The 16,315-nt window shown below is 35.3% G+C and overlaps 1 protein-coding gene across 4 annotated transcripts in view; it reads right to left on the reverse strand.

Moving 5' to 3' along the window:
- MAPK8 (mitogen-activated protein kinase 8) overlaps positions 1 to 16,315 on the reverse strand; it is a 106,765-nt gene that overhangs the window by 34,213 nt on the left and 56,237 nt on the right. For 3 of the 4 annotated variants that reach the window (XM_082425461.1, XM_082425460.1, XM_082425462.1), the window contains exons 2-3: positions 9,293 to 9,463; positions 5,503 to 5,632 (exon numbers count right to left, since the gene is read on the reverse strand). The exons of the other annotated variant lie outside the window; for it this stretch is intronic. In XM_082425461.1, coding sequence (XP_082281587.1) covers positions 5,503 to 5,632; positions 9,293 to 9,414 — 252 coding nt within the window. In that variant the 5' untranslated portion in view covers positions 9,415 to 9,463. The remainder of the gene's footprint in view (positions 1 to 5,502; positions 5,633 to 9,292; positions 9,464 to 16,315) is intronic. 4 annotated transcript variants of the gene reach the window in all.

The following is a 16,315-nucleotide window of genomic DNA, read 5'->3' on the forward strand; positions in this document are numbered from 1 at the left end:
TCCCGCCAACAGTGCAAGAGGGTTCCCTTTTCTCCACACCCTCTCCAGCATTTGTTGTTTGTAGATTTTCTGATGTGAGGTGATACCTCATTGTAGTTTTGATTTGCATTTCTCTAATAATTAGTGATGTTGAACAGCTTTTCATGTGCTTCTTGGCCATCTGTATGTCTTCTTTGGAGAAATCTCTATTTAGGTCTTCTGCCCATTTTTGGATTGGGTTGTTTGTTTTTTTAATATTGAGCTGCATGAGCTGTTTATACTTTGTCCGTTAATTTGTTTGCAAATATTTTCTCCCATTCTGAGGGTTGTCTTTTCATCTTGTTTGTAGTCTCCTTTGCTTTGCAGAACTTTTTAAGTTTCATTAGGTCCCATTTGTTTATTTTTGTTTTTATTTCCATTATTCTAGGAGGTGGATCAAAAATGATCTTGCTGTGATTTATGTCAAAGAGTGTTCTTCCTATGTTTTCCTCTAAGAGTTTTATAGTGTCCAGTCTTACATTTAGGTCTCTAATCCATTTTAAGTTTATTTCTGTGTATGGTGTTAGGGAGTGTTCTAATTTCATTCTTTTACATGCAACTGTCCAGTTTTCCCAGCACCACTTATTGAAGAGACTGTCTTTTCTCCACTGTATATCCTTGCCTCCTTTGTCATAGATTAGTTGACCATAGGTGTGTGGGTTTATCTCTGGGCTTTCTAACCTGTTCCATTGATCTATATTTCTGTTTTTGTGCCAGTACCACCTTGTCTTGATTACTGTAGCTTTGTAGTATAGTCTGAAGTCAGGGAGTCTGATTCCTCCAGTTTCATTTTTTTTCCCTCAAGACTGCTCTGGCTGTTCAGAGTCTTTTGTGTCTCCATACAAATTTTAAGATTTTTTGTTCTAGTTCTGTAAAAAATGCCATTGGTAATTTGATAGGGATTGCACTGAATCTATAGATTGCTTTGGTTAGAACAGTCATTTTCACAATACTAATTCTTCCAATCCAAGAACATGGTATATCTCTCCATCTGTTGGTATCATCTTGAATTTCTTTCATCAGTGTCTTACACTTTTCTGCACACACAGGTTTTTTGTCTCCTTAGGTAGGTTTATTCCTAGGTATTTTATTCTTTTTGTTGCAGTGGTAAATGGGAGTGTTTCCTTAATTTCTCTTTCAGATTTTATATCATTAGTGTATAGGAATGCAAGAGATTTCTGTGCATTAATTTTGTATCCTGCTACTCTACTAGATTCATTGATTAGCTCCAGTAGTTTTCTGGTGGCATCTTTAGGATTCTCTATGTATAGTATCATGTCATCTGCAAACAGTGACACTTTTACTTCTTCTGTTCCAATTTGTATTCCTTTTATTTCTTTTTCTTCTCTGATTGCCATGGCTAGGACTTCCAAAACCATGGTGAATAATAGAGGTGAGAGTGGACATCCTTGTCTTGTTCCTGATCTTAGAGGAAATACTTTGTTTTTCACCATTGAGAATGATGTTTGCTGTGGGTTTGTAATATATGGCCTTTATTATGTTGAGGAAGGTTCCCACTATGCCCACGTTTTGGAGAGTTTTTATCATAAATGGGTGTTGAATATTGTCAAAAGCTTTTTCTGCATCTATTGAGAGGATCATATGGTTTTTATTCTTCAATTTGTTAATATGGTGTATCACACTGATTGATTTGCATATATTGAAGAATCCTTGCATCCCTGGGATAAATCCCACTTGATCGTGGTGTATGATCCTTTTAATGTGTTGTTGTAGTCTGTTTGCTAGTATTTTGTTGAGGATTTTTGCATCTATATTCATCAGTGATATTGGTCTGTAATTTTCTTTTTTTTGTAGTATCTTTGTCTGGTTTTGGTATCAGGGTGATGGTGGCCTCATAGAATGAGTTTGGGAGTGCTCCTTCCTCTGAAATTGTTTGGAAGAGTTTGAGAAGGATGGGTGTTAGCTCTTCTCTAAGTGTTTGATAGAATTCACCTGTGAAGCCATGTGGTCCTGGACTTTTGTTTGTTGGAAGATTTTTAATCACAGTTTCAATTTCATTACTTGTGACTGGTCTGTTCATATTTTCTATTTCTTCCTGGTTCAGTCTTGGGAGATTGTACCTTTCTAAGAATTTGTCCATTTCTTCCAGGTTGTCCATTTTATTGGCATAGAGTTGCTTGTAGTAGTCTCTTAGGATGCTTTGTATTTCTGCGGTGTCTACTGTAACTTCTCCTTTTTCATTTCTAATTTTATTGATGAGTCCTCTCCCTCTTTTTCTTGATGAGTTTGGCTAATGGTTTATCAATTTTATCTTCTCAAGGAACTAGCTTTTAGTTTTATTGATCTTTGCTATTGTTTTCTTTGTTTCTATTTCATTTATTTCTGCTCTGATCTTTATGATTTCTTTCCTTTTGCTATCTTTGGGTTTTGTTTGTTCTTCTCTCTCTAGTTTCTTTAGGTGTAAGGTTAGATTGTTTGAGATTTTTCTTGTTTCTTGAGGTAGGCTTGTATCGCTATAAACTTCCCTCTTAGAACTGCTTTTGCTGCATCCCATAGGTTTTGGATCGTCGTGTTTTTGTTGTCATTAGTCTTTAGGTATTTTTTGATTTCCTCTGATTTCTTCAGTGATCTCTTGGTTATTTAGTAACATAGTGTTTAGCCTCCATGTGTTTGTGTTCTTAATGTTTTTTTCCCTGTAATTGATTTCTAATCTCATAGCATTGTGGTCAGAAAAGATGCTTGATAGGATTTCAATTTTCTTAAATTTACTGAGGCTTGATTTGTGACCCAGTATGTGATCTATCCTGGAGAATGTTCCGTGGGCACTTAAGAAGAAAGTGTAATCTGCTGTTATTGGATGGAATGTCCTAAAAATATTAATTAAATCTATCTGGTCTATTGTGTCATTTAAAGCTTGTGTTTCCTTATTTATTTTCTGTCTGGATGATCTGTCCATTGGTGTAAGTGAGGTGTTAGGAAGTCCCCCACTATTATTGTGTTACTATCGATTTCCTCTTTTAAAGCGGTTAGCAATTGCCTAATGTATTGAGGTGCTCCTATGTTGGGCGCATATGTACTTATAATTGTTATATCTTCTTCTTGGATTGATCCCTTGATCATCACATAGTGTCCTTCCTTGTCTCTTGTAACGTTCTTTATTTTAAAGTCTATTTTACCTGATATGAGTATTGCTACTCCAGCTTTGATTTCCATTTGCATGGAATATCTTTTTCCATCCCTTCACTTTCAGTCTGTATGTGTCCCTAGGTCTGAAGTGGGTCTCTTGTAGACAGCATATATATGGGTCTTGTTTTTGTATCCATTCAGCGAGCCTGTGTTTTTTGGTTGGAGCATTTAATCCATTCATATTTAAGGTAATTATCGATATGTATGTTCCTATTACCATTTTCTTAATTGTTATGGGTTTGTTTTTGTAGGTGCTTTTCTTCTCTGTGATTCCCACTTAGAGAAGTTCCTTTAGCATTTGTTGTAGAGCTGGTTTTGTGGTGGTGAATTCTCTTAGCTTTTGCTTGTCTGTAAAGCTTTTGATTTCTCCATTGAATCTGAATGAGATCCTTGCAAGGTAGAGTAATCTTGGTTGTAGGTTCTTCCCTTTCATCACTTTAAATATGTCATGCCACTCCCTTCTGGCTTGTAGAGTTTCTGCTGAGAAATCAGCTGTTAACCTTATGGGAGTTCCTTTGTATGTTATATGTCGTTTTTCCCTTGTTGCTTTCAGTAATTTTTCTTTGTCTTTAATTTTTGCCAATTTGATTACTATGTGTCTCGGCGTGTTTCTCCTTGGGTTTATCCTGCCTGGGACTCTCTGTGCCTCCTGGAGTTGGGTGGCTATTTCCTTTCCCGTGTTAGGGAAGTTTTCGACTATAATCTCTTCAAATATTTTCTTGGGTCCTTTTTCTCTCTCTTCTTGTTCTGGGACCCCTATAATGTGAATGTTGTTGCGTTTAATATTGTCCCAGAGGTCTCTTAGGCTGTCTTCCTTTCTTTTCATTCTTTCTTCTTTATTCTGTTCCGTGGCAGTCAACCCACCATTCTGTCTTCCAGGTCACTTATCCGTTCTTCTGCCTCAGTTATTCTGCTACTGATTCCTTCTAGTGTATTTTTCACTTCAGTTATTGTATTGTTCATCTCTGTTTCTTTGTTCTTTAATTCTTCTAGGTGTTTGTTAAACATTTCTTGCATCTTCTCAATCTTTGCTTCCATTCTTTTTCTGAGGTCCTGGATCACCTTCACTATCATTATTCTGAATTCTTTTTCTGGAAGGTTGCCTATCTCCACTTCATTTAGTTGGTTTTCTGGGGTTTTATCTTGTTCCTTCATCTGGTAAAAAGTCCTCTGCCTTTTCATTTTGTCTATCTTTCTGTGAATGTGGTTCTCCTTCCACAGGCTGCAGAATTGTAGTTCTTCTTGCTTCTGTTGTCTGTTCTCTGGTGGATGAGGCTATCTAAGAGGCTTGTGCAAGTTTCCTGATTGGAGGGACTGGTGGTGGGTAGAGCTGGGTGTTGCTCTGGTGGGCAGAGCTCAGTAAAACTTTAATCCGCTTGTCTGTTGATGGGTGGGGCTGCGTTCCATCTGCCATAATTTGACAATTAAACTTTTACTGCTTTATCACATCTGATATTTAACTCTTTATGTATTTATTTTGTCTTCAAAATAACACTGTAAGCTCCCTCAAAAAGGAGTCTAATCCTCAATTTCCATAAATTTTTTCCCTTGGTGCTAATCTACTAACTCCAATACACAGAGGCTTGCACATAGCTAGCTCTCAAAATGTGGTAAATTGTGTTTTCTGCAATCAGAAAGTATTGAGCTCTTTATAAACTCCTTTGGACAAACACCACAACACATCTCCAGTCAGATGCTTTGGGTTTAGTACTTCATAAAACTGTCCCTTGTACAATGTACTCCTAGTTTATTTCCTCTCATCTTAGAGAAATCATTCCATTAAAATAATCATAAAGTATCAGTATGCTTAATATAAGTTTTAAAAAGTGTAAAGGGGCGAAAGTCATAGGTTTAAGTCTTTATAATCATTAGAAAATAGAATTAGGAATGTTTTACTAATTCCATTTAAATATTTTTTAAAGTTTCTGGTAAACTGCTTTATCCAATATTGTTAAATAAAGTTCCAATGTCAAAGAATAATGGGAACAATTTCATCTCTGTGCTCAGGCTCCAGTTTTCCGAAATGTCAGCTTAATAGAAAACAAAAAAGCAGAAGATGAGATCAAGCCTAAATAAAGTTCTAAAACATCTACCTCTTTAAAACTCCTTTTGCAAATTAAATGTCAGAAAATTACACAATCTTAATTTCATAAGCTATTTTTCTTCTAATATAATTTAATAAAGTTCAGAAAAATTTATATATCCCTTTAAGCAATGCTTCAATCCAAAAGAACAATTTAAAGCACCCACTATTTTAAAAGATTTTTATATTCATGTATTCATGAACAAATCTTGATTTTATTTATACTTAAGAAATTTTCTAAAATGTTCACTTACATTTTTGTGATTTACACATTTCATAAGAACTAGCTCTCTGTAAGCACGCTTAGCATGAGTTTGATTCTGAAATGGCCGGCTTAGTTTCTTGATTGCAACATTTCTTTCAAGAATGGCATCATAAGCTGCACTGTAAGAAGAAATTCAAAAACAACAAAAAACTTAAAATTCTGCAAAACTGAATTTATGAAACATTCATGTAGATTCCTCACTTTCTCCAAAGATAAATGCATTTGAACCAATTTCCAGCCCTTGATGCTCAACATGTCTCTTCTATACCTATTAGAGCATATTCCAACAGTGTACAGCATTGTTAACTGTTTCTTAAAATGCTAATGGATTAAAAGTGAAAATGGACTGTGAAGAAAGAGACTGCTTGTTCACTGGGTGTCATCCAAGATCCACCTAGCATACAATGGGCACTCAATGCACAAATGTTTAATGAGTATTCAGGTCTAATAGATAGCTTAGAGCCCAAATGAATCCCTCACCCCAAATCTGCACCAAGGAAAGACAGGATAAAGAATACATGTGGTCATAAATTCTACTCAAAACACCTGTTGAAGAATTCTACATAAGTACATCACTTCCTCTTTAGACACAACAAAATGAATACAGAAGAGGAAAGTGCATATAGAGGCATCTAGACGAAAGATTATTTTATAAAAAGTAAACACTTAAAATTTGTTTTGGAGGAGAAATTAAAAATCAAGGTATTTATAAATATAAATGCCAGATTTCAGGACATCAGAAGCTGTTTCATAACTATTAACGAAACATCTATAATTCTGGGAAATATAACACTATACTCATTAACTCTTCACATCTTCCTCTACCATATGACTCTGACCAAATGGCACATTTTGCAAATGACAGGTCAAAGAACGTATAGCACAAGTAAGGTAAAGTGTCTTAAAATTATAGAATATTATGATTAAAAGAGGCTTTTAAAAATCATTTGGATTAATCACTGCCTGATATAGGGCCAGAGAGGTTAAGTAATTTGTCCAAGGTCAGCCAGAAAGTTAAAAGCAAAGCTGAGACTAGAAGACTAAGACATGAGGTCGTGCTTTTCATACTGGACCACCTAACATACTATAAAAGATGAGTTCTGTTTATATAATATTTGGAAAGTCACCACACTACTGATTAAAATTATTCTCTCACCTAACTGGAAACCTGAGTTTGTTCTGTGGCAATCTTACTATATCAAATACAGTGAAGAAATTATGTATTAAGAAATTGGTACTGCATAAAAGGACACATCTATACATTCTATATATACCATTAACTATTGCCTATATACATATATATATACATACACACCAAAACATACATATTATAATCTTTACTTAGAAAATGCTGTTATTTACAGATATGTTCTTCCCAAATTAAAAAAAAAGCAAAACAAAAAACATTAGGGGTCACATAAAATGATTAGAAGTTTTGACTGTTTCAGATAAAGTATTTTATTTTTAACCATTAAATTCATTCCTATTAATTTTTTATCTGCTATATCAAGCCCTAAAAATACAAAAATTCAAGTATTTGATTGAACTATTTTATATCCAAGGAAATTAGATTTCTAATTATTGATTCTTTTTTTTAATTAATTAATTTTGGGCTGCATTGCATGTTCGTTCATTGTGGTGCGTGGGCTTCTCATTGCAGTGGCTTCTCTTGTTGCGGAGCACAGGCTCTAGGCGCACGGGCTTCAGTAGCTGTGGCTCAAAGGCTCTAGAGCGCAGGCTCAGTAGTTGTGGCTCACGGGCTTAGGTGCTCCGCAGCATGTGGGATCTTCCCAGACCAGGGCTCGAACCCATGTCTCCTGCATTGGCAGACAGATTCTTAACCACTGCGCAACCAGGGAAGCCCATAATTATTGATTCTTAAATGTGCACAAATTAGAAACACCTGGGGACTCAGAGGCCCCAATCCAGACCCAATGAATCTTACCATCTATAACTGGGGCCCAAAATAATGCCTTTAAAAAAAAAAATTAAGTTCTTCAATTGATTCTGGCAGTAGTACAACAGTGAGTTTAAAAAAATTTTTTATTATTTGTCTATTTCATAGTTTTGTGACGGAATAAGCAAAAATTTGAAGGCATTTATTCCTTAGGACAGGGGTTGGTTACCTTCCAAAGCAATTAAAAAAGAAAATTCTGGTACACAAATTTCAAAAAGCACTTGTCTGAGGATAAGTGAAGGTAAAGGAACATAATATATTTTTAAAATACTATTAAGTATTTTATAAATAATATATTCCTCACAACAACCCTATATACTAGGTGGGAAAACAGGCTTTAGAAGAGTTAATTTGCCATGTGAGTCACAAAGTTAATAAATCAGAGAGCTAGAATCTGAACCAAGAGTTCGCTTTCAGAATTCTTACCATATTGATATTACCACATCATTTTCTTTAAATTTAATTTGTGGATGGTTAAATGTGATCAGTTAAGATGACAACCAATCAGCCAATAATGCTTTATAAAATGACCCAGCTTCTGTAGTTTGTGATAGTATAAATTACTTTAAGAATACAGAAAAGAGAATAAATGCTACAGTCCCCATTACACAAATTTGTTTGATTCTAATATTTTACCATTATTCCTCTGAACTTTCTTAAAATAAATATATTATTATAGGTAAAGCCCCCTTCCTTCTCTCTATTCTCAGAGGTAAGTACTATCCTGAGTTTGGTGTTTATGAATGTTTTTATACTTTTGCATACATAAATATATGGTACTGTTTTGCATACTTTAAACTACATATATATATACAGTATAATAATGTATGTATATTCTACATCTTGCTTTTAAACTCAGCGTTACATTTCTGATTATCCTTGTTGATACATATAAGCTCCAGTTCATTTTAAATGTTGTAGAGTATTTCACTGTATGATTATTTTTTATTCTCCTACTGATAGATTTGATGCTATTACCAATTTTTGCTATTTTAAATGGTACTGCAAAGAACAGCCCTACATATGTCTCTTTCTGTACATATGCAAGAGCTGTATGCAAAAGTTTTTCTAGAACCTGGGAGAACTGCAGGGTTGTAAACACTTAGGATTTTTTAATAGATTCCAAAACAAATCTGGTTCAAGAAGAGGTAATAAAGATATAATTATGCTTGAGTGAGGCTTAGAATTCCCTACAACACTAGCTTATTATGCTAACTTAGTAACCTAAAATTATTAACAGAACTGTCCCAAAGAGTGTTTTGATTTTCAGTTTATAAGGAATTATGCTGATCTATAAAGCCTAGGTCTTTTGTAAAAATTAGCTTGTAGATCAATTTTAAAGATACATAGGAGTTTTGAAACACATACAGTGACATATTAGCTGACTTTATTCCCCAGTGTAAAATAAGATTTATGATATTCCAGAATTTCATTACAGTGTAAAAGTGATGATTAAATGAAGCTTCTTATTAAACAATTAGCTATGGGAATAAATGTATACATGGAATTAACAAGCATGCCACTTATTCTTTCCTGATACACATATCTTATCTTTACATGGCTTACGACCAAGTATTTAATCATAATTTATACTTAAAGATGACAGAGCTGATTTATAAAATTATGTTTTATGAATAATAAAAAAGCCATTAATCTCAGAACAAAACAACTTACCGTGTTATAGCTTTAATTTAAATTTTATAGTTTTAATTTTTTGAGGCAAGCTAAATATTTACCAAGGAATATTTACCAAGGAATTTATGAGAGAAGAAAACAGAGCAGTTAATGATTCTTTGCCTAATTTTTGGAAGTAAAAACTTACCATACTATTCCTTGGGCTCCTGAACCTATAGGTTTTAAATTCTGATACCGTTTCAGGACTGTGAATGTAGAATCTCCAATCTCTACACTATAAAAATTGCTGTCACGCTTGCTTCTGCTCATGGTGGCAAGCAATTAATTTAATGGCTTCATCCAAAAATTCACCGAGAAGCTGCAAAACGGAACAAAATGTGATGTTAACAGAATGAATTTGCTTAATCTTAAAATTCAAGTCATCACTCTTTTCACAGATTGCTAGATGTTAAAAGAGCTGCTTCGTTAAAAAACACAGAAAGAAAAAATTACCACAGAGCCTGGTTAGCATCTGTTATACTTAAGAAACAACCAATAGTTTAAAAAAGAAAAACAAAAAGCAAATACTTATAACTGTTTTTAAGGTCACTTCCAGTTTAAAAGTTTAAACTAGTCCTTTCTATGTTTATTATAGTGTTGAAACCTTAATTTTTGTAACTGATAAACTTTCATTCAAAAATAATTCACAATCTCACTGAGTGTTCGTGGAAGGAACAACAAATTGACAGGCTAGTAAGCCGGTTATCACATATCACTCCCACAGAAAAAAACTAACAAACGCAGAGCAGCACCTTGCTGTCATTATAACAGAGCCCCTGATCCCCAATAGCAACATCTGGGTGTAATGCATAAGCTGAGGTTGTAATGGTTGAAAGAAGAGAATCAAGGTAGAAAATATAAGATTAAAAAAAAAAAGATATAAGGTAAAGTTATTTTAAAAATAAGAAACTATAAGAGAAGCATTTAGTATATTGGGATATGAAACAAAACAATGCTGTTCTGAACTGTTTGGGTCATCTAAAGCATAACCTAAGTTCTGACCACAGTTTTTTACAATTTGTCTGATTAAAAGCCAAAGCAGTCTTTTCCTACCCGTTTGAGTACTGCTTACTGACAAACCTTATTAACAACCATCCTTACTAGACAAACTGGCCTATTCTAAAACGCATACAAGGGACTTCCCTGGCGGTCCAATAGTTGAGACTCCACGCTTCCAATGCTGGGGGCGCAGGTTCAATCCCTGGTCGGGGAACTAGGATCCCACATGCCGCACAACGTGGCCAAAAAATAAAATAAAATAAAGTGAGTCTTAAAATGCATGCAAGACAGCTCCAACCTACTCTCCATATCCCGCAATAAACTGAGAAACCAGTTAGGTCTAAAGAATTACTATTTTTGTGTGTGTGGCTGCAAGACAATGCTAACAACAAAAACAAACACACAAAAAATTCTGATAAGACTTAGAATGCAAAGATTTAATTCAACATATATTAAATGCTTACCATGTGCCAGGCACTGTGCTGTGCCCTGGGGCCAGATCATGAAGAGGCTCATGAACTGGATTCTAATAGCTGAATTCTTTTTTTTTTCTTTTTTTAAAGCAGGTGGATGAGTTTATTCTGTGCACACACACGCAGACCTAAGTAATCATATCCACATAATAGCTGAATTCTTAGAGAAGGATAGAAGCCACTGGAAAATGCAGAGTAAGAGAGTGCCTTGACTAGATCCCTAGCTGCTACTTGGAGATTATACTGCAAGAGAGGGAGCAAGAGCTGCAAGAGGAAAACCAGTGAGCTACTGAACTAAGCCAAATGAAAGAAATAAAATTAAAATTAAAAAGAAGTTTTAGGTAGGTGGAGTTAAAAATAAACAAAAACTAAACAAAAAGTTTAAACAGTGTAGGCTTTAGAAGAAATAAACTGGAAGCAATTGTGAAGGCAGAGAAATGATTTAGATAAATTAAAGAAAGGCCCAGAGAAACATTTCCAAAATCAATAACAAAACTAGTCATGTAATATTCCAGAGAAGACTGTCTGAAACCACAAGTCTCATTAACTCTGCCTAAGTTCACAGACCACAGGCTTGTCAATTTCTACAAAAAAGCCTGTGGAGACAGTGACTGGAACTGTACTGAGTAATAAACATCAATTTGGGGAGAAATGACATTATAACAATTTTGAGTTTTCTGATCCATGAACATGATATTCATTTCCATTTATTTGGTTCTCCTTTAAGTTCCCTCAGCAATGTTTTATAGTTTCCAATACACAGGTCTTGCAAAATTCTGTTCAACTTCTCCAAAGTATTATTGACATTTAGATGGTACTGTGAATGTTTTCACGTTAATTTATTTTTATTTAAATTTCAGTTGTTCATTGTTAGTACAAAGAAATACAATTAATTCTTTTGTATAATAACTTTGTACTAAGCTCACTTATTAGTCTTAGTAGCCTTTTTTGTGGATTCTTTGAGATTTTCTACACACACAAGCAGTTTCATTTCTTCATTTCCAATTTGGATGGCTTTGAATTCCTTTTCTTGCCTCACTGCACTGACTGTAATTCCCATACAATCCTGAATAGAAGTGGTAAGAGCAAGCATCATTCCCTCATTCCTGACCTTAGGGGAAAAGCATTCAGTCTTTCACCACTAAGTGTGATGTAAATTACAGGATTTTACTAGACACCCTTTAACAGGCAGAAAAAGTTCCCTTCAAGTCCTAGTTTACTGAGAGTTTTTTATCACTAAAGAGCATTAAATTTTGTCAAATGATTTTTCTGAACCTATTCAGATAATCATATGGTTTTTCTTTCTTAGTAGTTTCATATGGTGAATTATACTGATTGATTTTCAAACGTTAAACCAAACTTGTATTCCTGTAATGACTCTTCCTTGGTAAAAAGTATTATCCTTTTTTTTTTTTAACACTATTGATTCAGTTGGCTAAAATTTCATTAAAGGTTTTTCCATATATTTTTGTGGGGGCTATTGGTCTGTAGTTTTCTTTCATGCTAAGGGTAAATGCTGACCTCATAAAATGAGTTGGGAATTATTCCCTCCTTTTTATTTTCTGAGAGACTCTGTGTAGAACTGATATTATTTCATCTTGAATGTCTGATAGAATGCCTCAGTGAACATTCTAGGACAAGAGATTTTTTGAAGGAAGATTTTTAACTGAAAATTTATTTTTTAAAAAAATATATAGGGCTACTCAGGTTATCTATTTCTTCTTAAATGAGCTTTTGGTAGTTTGTGTTTTTAAAGGAATTTGCTCATTTCATCTCAATTGTTGGATTTAATGTCTATAGGCTCTGTAGACATGTGTCCTCTTTCATTCCTGCTATTGTAATCTGCATCCTCTCTCTTTTTTTCCTGATTAATCTGGCTAGAATTTTACCACTATTATTGATCTTTTTAAAAAGCCAAATTTTAATTTCTGTTTTTCTTTATTGTTTTGTACTTTTCTGTTTCTTTGGTTTCTGCTCTTGTCTTTATTCCCTTTTTTGTTTTAGGATTACTCTTATCCTTTAGTTTCTTAAAATGGAAGCTTAAGAGTACTGATTTGAGGACTGCTTTTTATAATATAAACACTTAATACCATAATTTACCTTTAAAGCAGCACTTCAGAGCTTCATCCCACAATTTTTTTTACCATCAAATCTATACTTCATAATAATAAAAGCAAAATTTTACATAGAGCTTACTTTATGCTGGGTCCTGTTTCAAGTGCTTATACTCTTTTAATCCTCACAACAGTCCTGTGAAGGTTTTCTAATTGTTTATGGATAGAGAGTAAATTCAGTCCCTGTTACTACATCTTGGCTGGAAGTATAAGTCCCATTTACTCATTTTGTCTGATGTTGCATTATGTTAAGAAAGGACCTATTGTTTTTCCATTTTACACATGACAGAATTGAGTCTTTAAAGGTTACCTATGGTTGCAAAGTTAGTAAAGAGTAAAGTGAGGTTTGTTTTTTTTTAGAGTGAGGATTTGAGTCCTTCATCCATACACTATATTGAGTCCAAAATAAAACAAGTCTTGGTGCTGAAGAAGATATGAAGGAAGAGGTGAAGTTACAAACATGTTGTGTCTTAAGCATGTTGAGTCTGAGATACCTCACCGAGACATCCAAATGGAAATATCAATTTGGTAGCTAGATACAGAATTGGACCTCAGAGAAGTCTAGGTGAAAAATATAAATTTAAGAGTTGGCACTGTTATTGAAGCAATGAGAAAGAATGTTACTCAAGAGGATATAGTAGTAAGAAAAGAAAGGCCTAAGAGTCAGCTTTGTGGATACCCACATTTAATGAGCAATTAGAGAAAGATAAGCCAACAAAGAAGTCAGAGAAGATGTAGCCAGAGACATACACAGAAAACGAGGAGAACACACTGAAGAAGCCAAAGGAAGAGTGTTTTCAAGAACAGAATGGCCAATAGTATTGAATGCTACAGAAATATCAAATAAGTAGAGTGATGGGGGTAGAAGGGTATTAGAATAGAATGATGGGGGTAGAAGGTAGATTGGAATGAGCTTAGGTGTGAATAGGATATGATTTTAGAAATAAGTTAAGCGGGTATAACTACTTCTTTAGAGAAGTTGATGGAGAAGACACGAGGAAATTGATGGAGAAAGGTATATGGTCAATGGAGGATGATTAGATTAGATATTATATATAATATACTACAGCACAGCATGCATAATATATATAACATAAAGACAACCTGATCATATTTATCTGCTAATAGAAAAGACCCATAAAGATAGGAAGGGTGACACTAGGAGAGTGAAAAAGAAACCTGAGGTTTCAGTTAGCATAATATCTCTGAAAAGGTGGAAAGAAATGGGATCCAAAGCACATTGTGTGGCCATACAGAGATACTAATGCAGCACTGCCATCAGAAAATACCTTCAGAAGACTGACAGAAGGAACAATTCCTAAGATAAGGGCATTAAGGATACTGGTGAGATTTACAGAGGATTCATTTGGTGTACTGTTCTCTCCATAAGGAAGCTGGAACAGGAAGAGTGTGAGGAGGAAATGATATGGAGTCTGAAAATTCATTTCCCTACTCAAAAAGGCCTCTTTGTGGATTAAAACCAAAGAAACTATAGTTATAGAATTTAGATGTGACTGGTCATGAGGCTCATAGGAATAAAAGAAAAGATAGGCATTATTATGCCATTTAATAGAGGAGTAGCTGAGGCTCAAAGTGGTTAACATGCAACAGAATGTTGTGGACATACTGAGTTTCAGCTTTAGCTTTCAAAATAGTTCTCTGGGGCTTCCCTGGTGGCGCAGTGGTTGAGAGTCTGCCTGCCAGTGCAGGGGACACGGGTTCGAGCCCTGGTTCTGGGGGGATCCCACATGCCGCGGAGCAGCTGGGCCCGTGAGCCACAACTACTGAGCCTGCGCGTCTGGAGCCTGTGCTCCGCAACAAGACAGGCCACGACAGTGAGAGGCCCGCGCACCGCGATGAAGAGTGGCCCCCGCTTGCCGCAACTGGAGAAAGCCCTCGCACAGAAACGAAGACCCAACACAGACAAAATTAAATAAATAAATAAATAAATTTATTAAAAAAAAAAAAAAATAGTCCTCTGCAAGAACACTACACTCATGTCAACACGGTTAAATTATCATCCCCAAACTCTTTCACCTGATTTACTCATTTCCCTTTCTTTTTTGGGAAATACTTTGACCTCTTTTTTGTAGCTATCCAAATTCTACCTACCAAAGACTAGCTTAAATATAATCTTCATGAAGCCTTTTGCAGCTTGAACCTAATTTCTCATCAAAACTACCCGGCTGTATATTTAGATATGCAGATTTTACTGCCAGACTGTGGTCTTTCTGAGGGCAAGGACTGTGTCTCCTACACTCTCAGATTTCCAAAATATGTCAGCTCTTCAAAAGAGGTATAATTTAATAAGTAACTGCTAAAAATGTTAACCAAGAATGTGAACCTTTTTTAAAGTAACAAATCACTTTTAAAAGTTCTGTTTATCTTTACCATTGTTTTCCTTCATAAGCAAGAAAAAAAAAAAAAGGCTGAATTAGGCTTTTATAACTCAAGGTTTATTTCTTTAATGTCTATACAAGAAACAAGACTCAACTGCTATTAGGCTGGCCCATCCATAAAATGGTTGGTCTGGTGAGCCTGAATGTAGAGACTAACGAGTTAAACTAAGTAGTTATATAAAAAGTACTCAGGGAAAAAAGAGTGAGTTCAATAGAGCCATAAAGCCAGGCCTCACAGACAACTGTAAAATAATTCAGGCAATGCAACAAAGTTCATAATTCAAGCTCTAATCGTCAGATAATCTTGACAATAAGTCACTGGGGTGAATTGGAGCCTATCTATCTTTACTCATCTTGCTTTTATGGCTACCAGCAGACTCCCTCTGTGATGGTTAATTTTGCGTGTCAAATTGACTAGGCCACAGGGTACACAGATATTTGGTCAAACATTACTCTAGGTGATTCTGTGAGGGTGTTTGGATGACTTTAACATTTAAAATTTAAGTCAATAGATTGAGTAAAGCATATTGCTCTCCTCAGCGTAGGCGGGCCACATCCAAACAGCTGAAGGCTTGAATAAAAACGAAAAGGTTTATTCTCCTGCAAGTAGAAGGGAACTCCTCCTACCTGACTACCTTCAGGCTAGGATATCATTTTCTTCATGCTTTCAGACTAGAACTGAAATATTGAGTCTTGAGCCTGCTGGCCTTCAGGCTAGAACTTAACATCATTGGCTATTCTGGGTCTCAGGCCTTCAGACTTAGACTAGTGTGATATCAGCTTTCTGGGTCTCCAGAGTGCCAACTGTAGATCTTGGAATTTGTCAGCCTCTATTATCTCTCTCTCTTGCCCCTCCCTCCCCAATCCATCCATCCACCCATCCATCCATCCATCCATCCATCCATCCATCCATCCATCCATCCACCCACCCATCACATTGGTTCGTTTCTCTGGAGAACCTTGACTAATATAACATCTCACTCTACTCTGAAATTTTCTTCTGTATAACTCTTGGCTTCTACTACCCCATGATGGCTGCATGCTGACTTTTCCCTCATCATCTTCTACTTAGGACTCTGCTCAAACATCAGCTTCTCAGAAATGCCTTACATGATTAGCCTATCTAAAATAGTACCCTCTAATCACACCCTCTTCCTCAGCCTGCTTCATTTTTCTTCAAAGCACT

This window comes from Balaenoptera physalus (genome assembly GCF_965194825.1).
Source record: "Balaenoptera physalus genome assembly, chromosome: 14".
Classification (NCBI taxonomy): domain Eukaryota; kingdom Metazoa; phylum Chordata; class Mammalia; order Artiodactyla; family Balaenopteridae; genus Balaenoptera; species Balaenoptera physalus.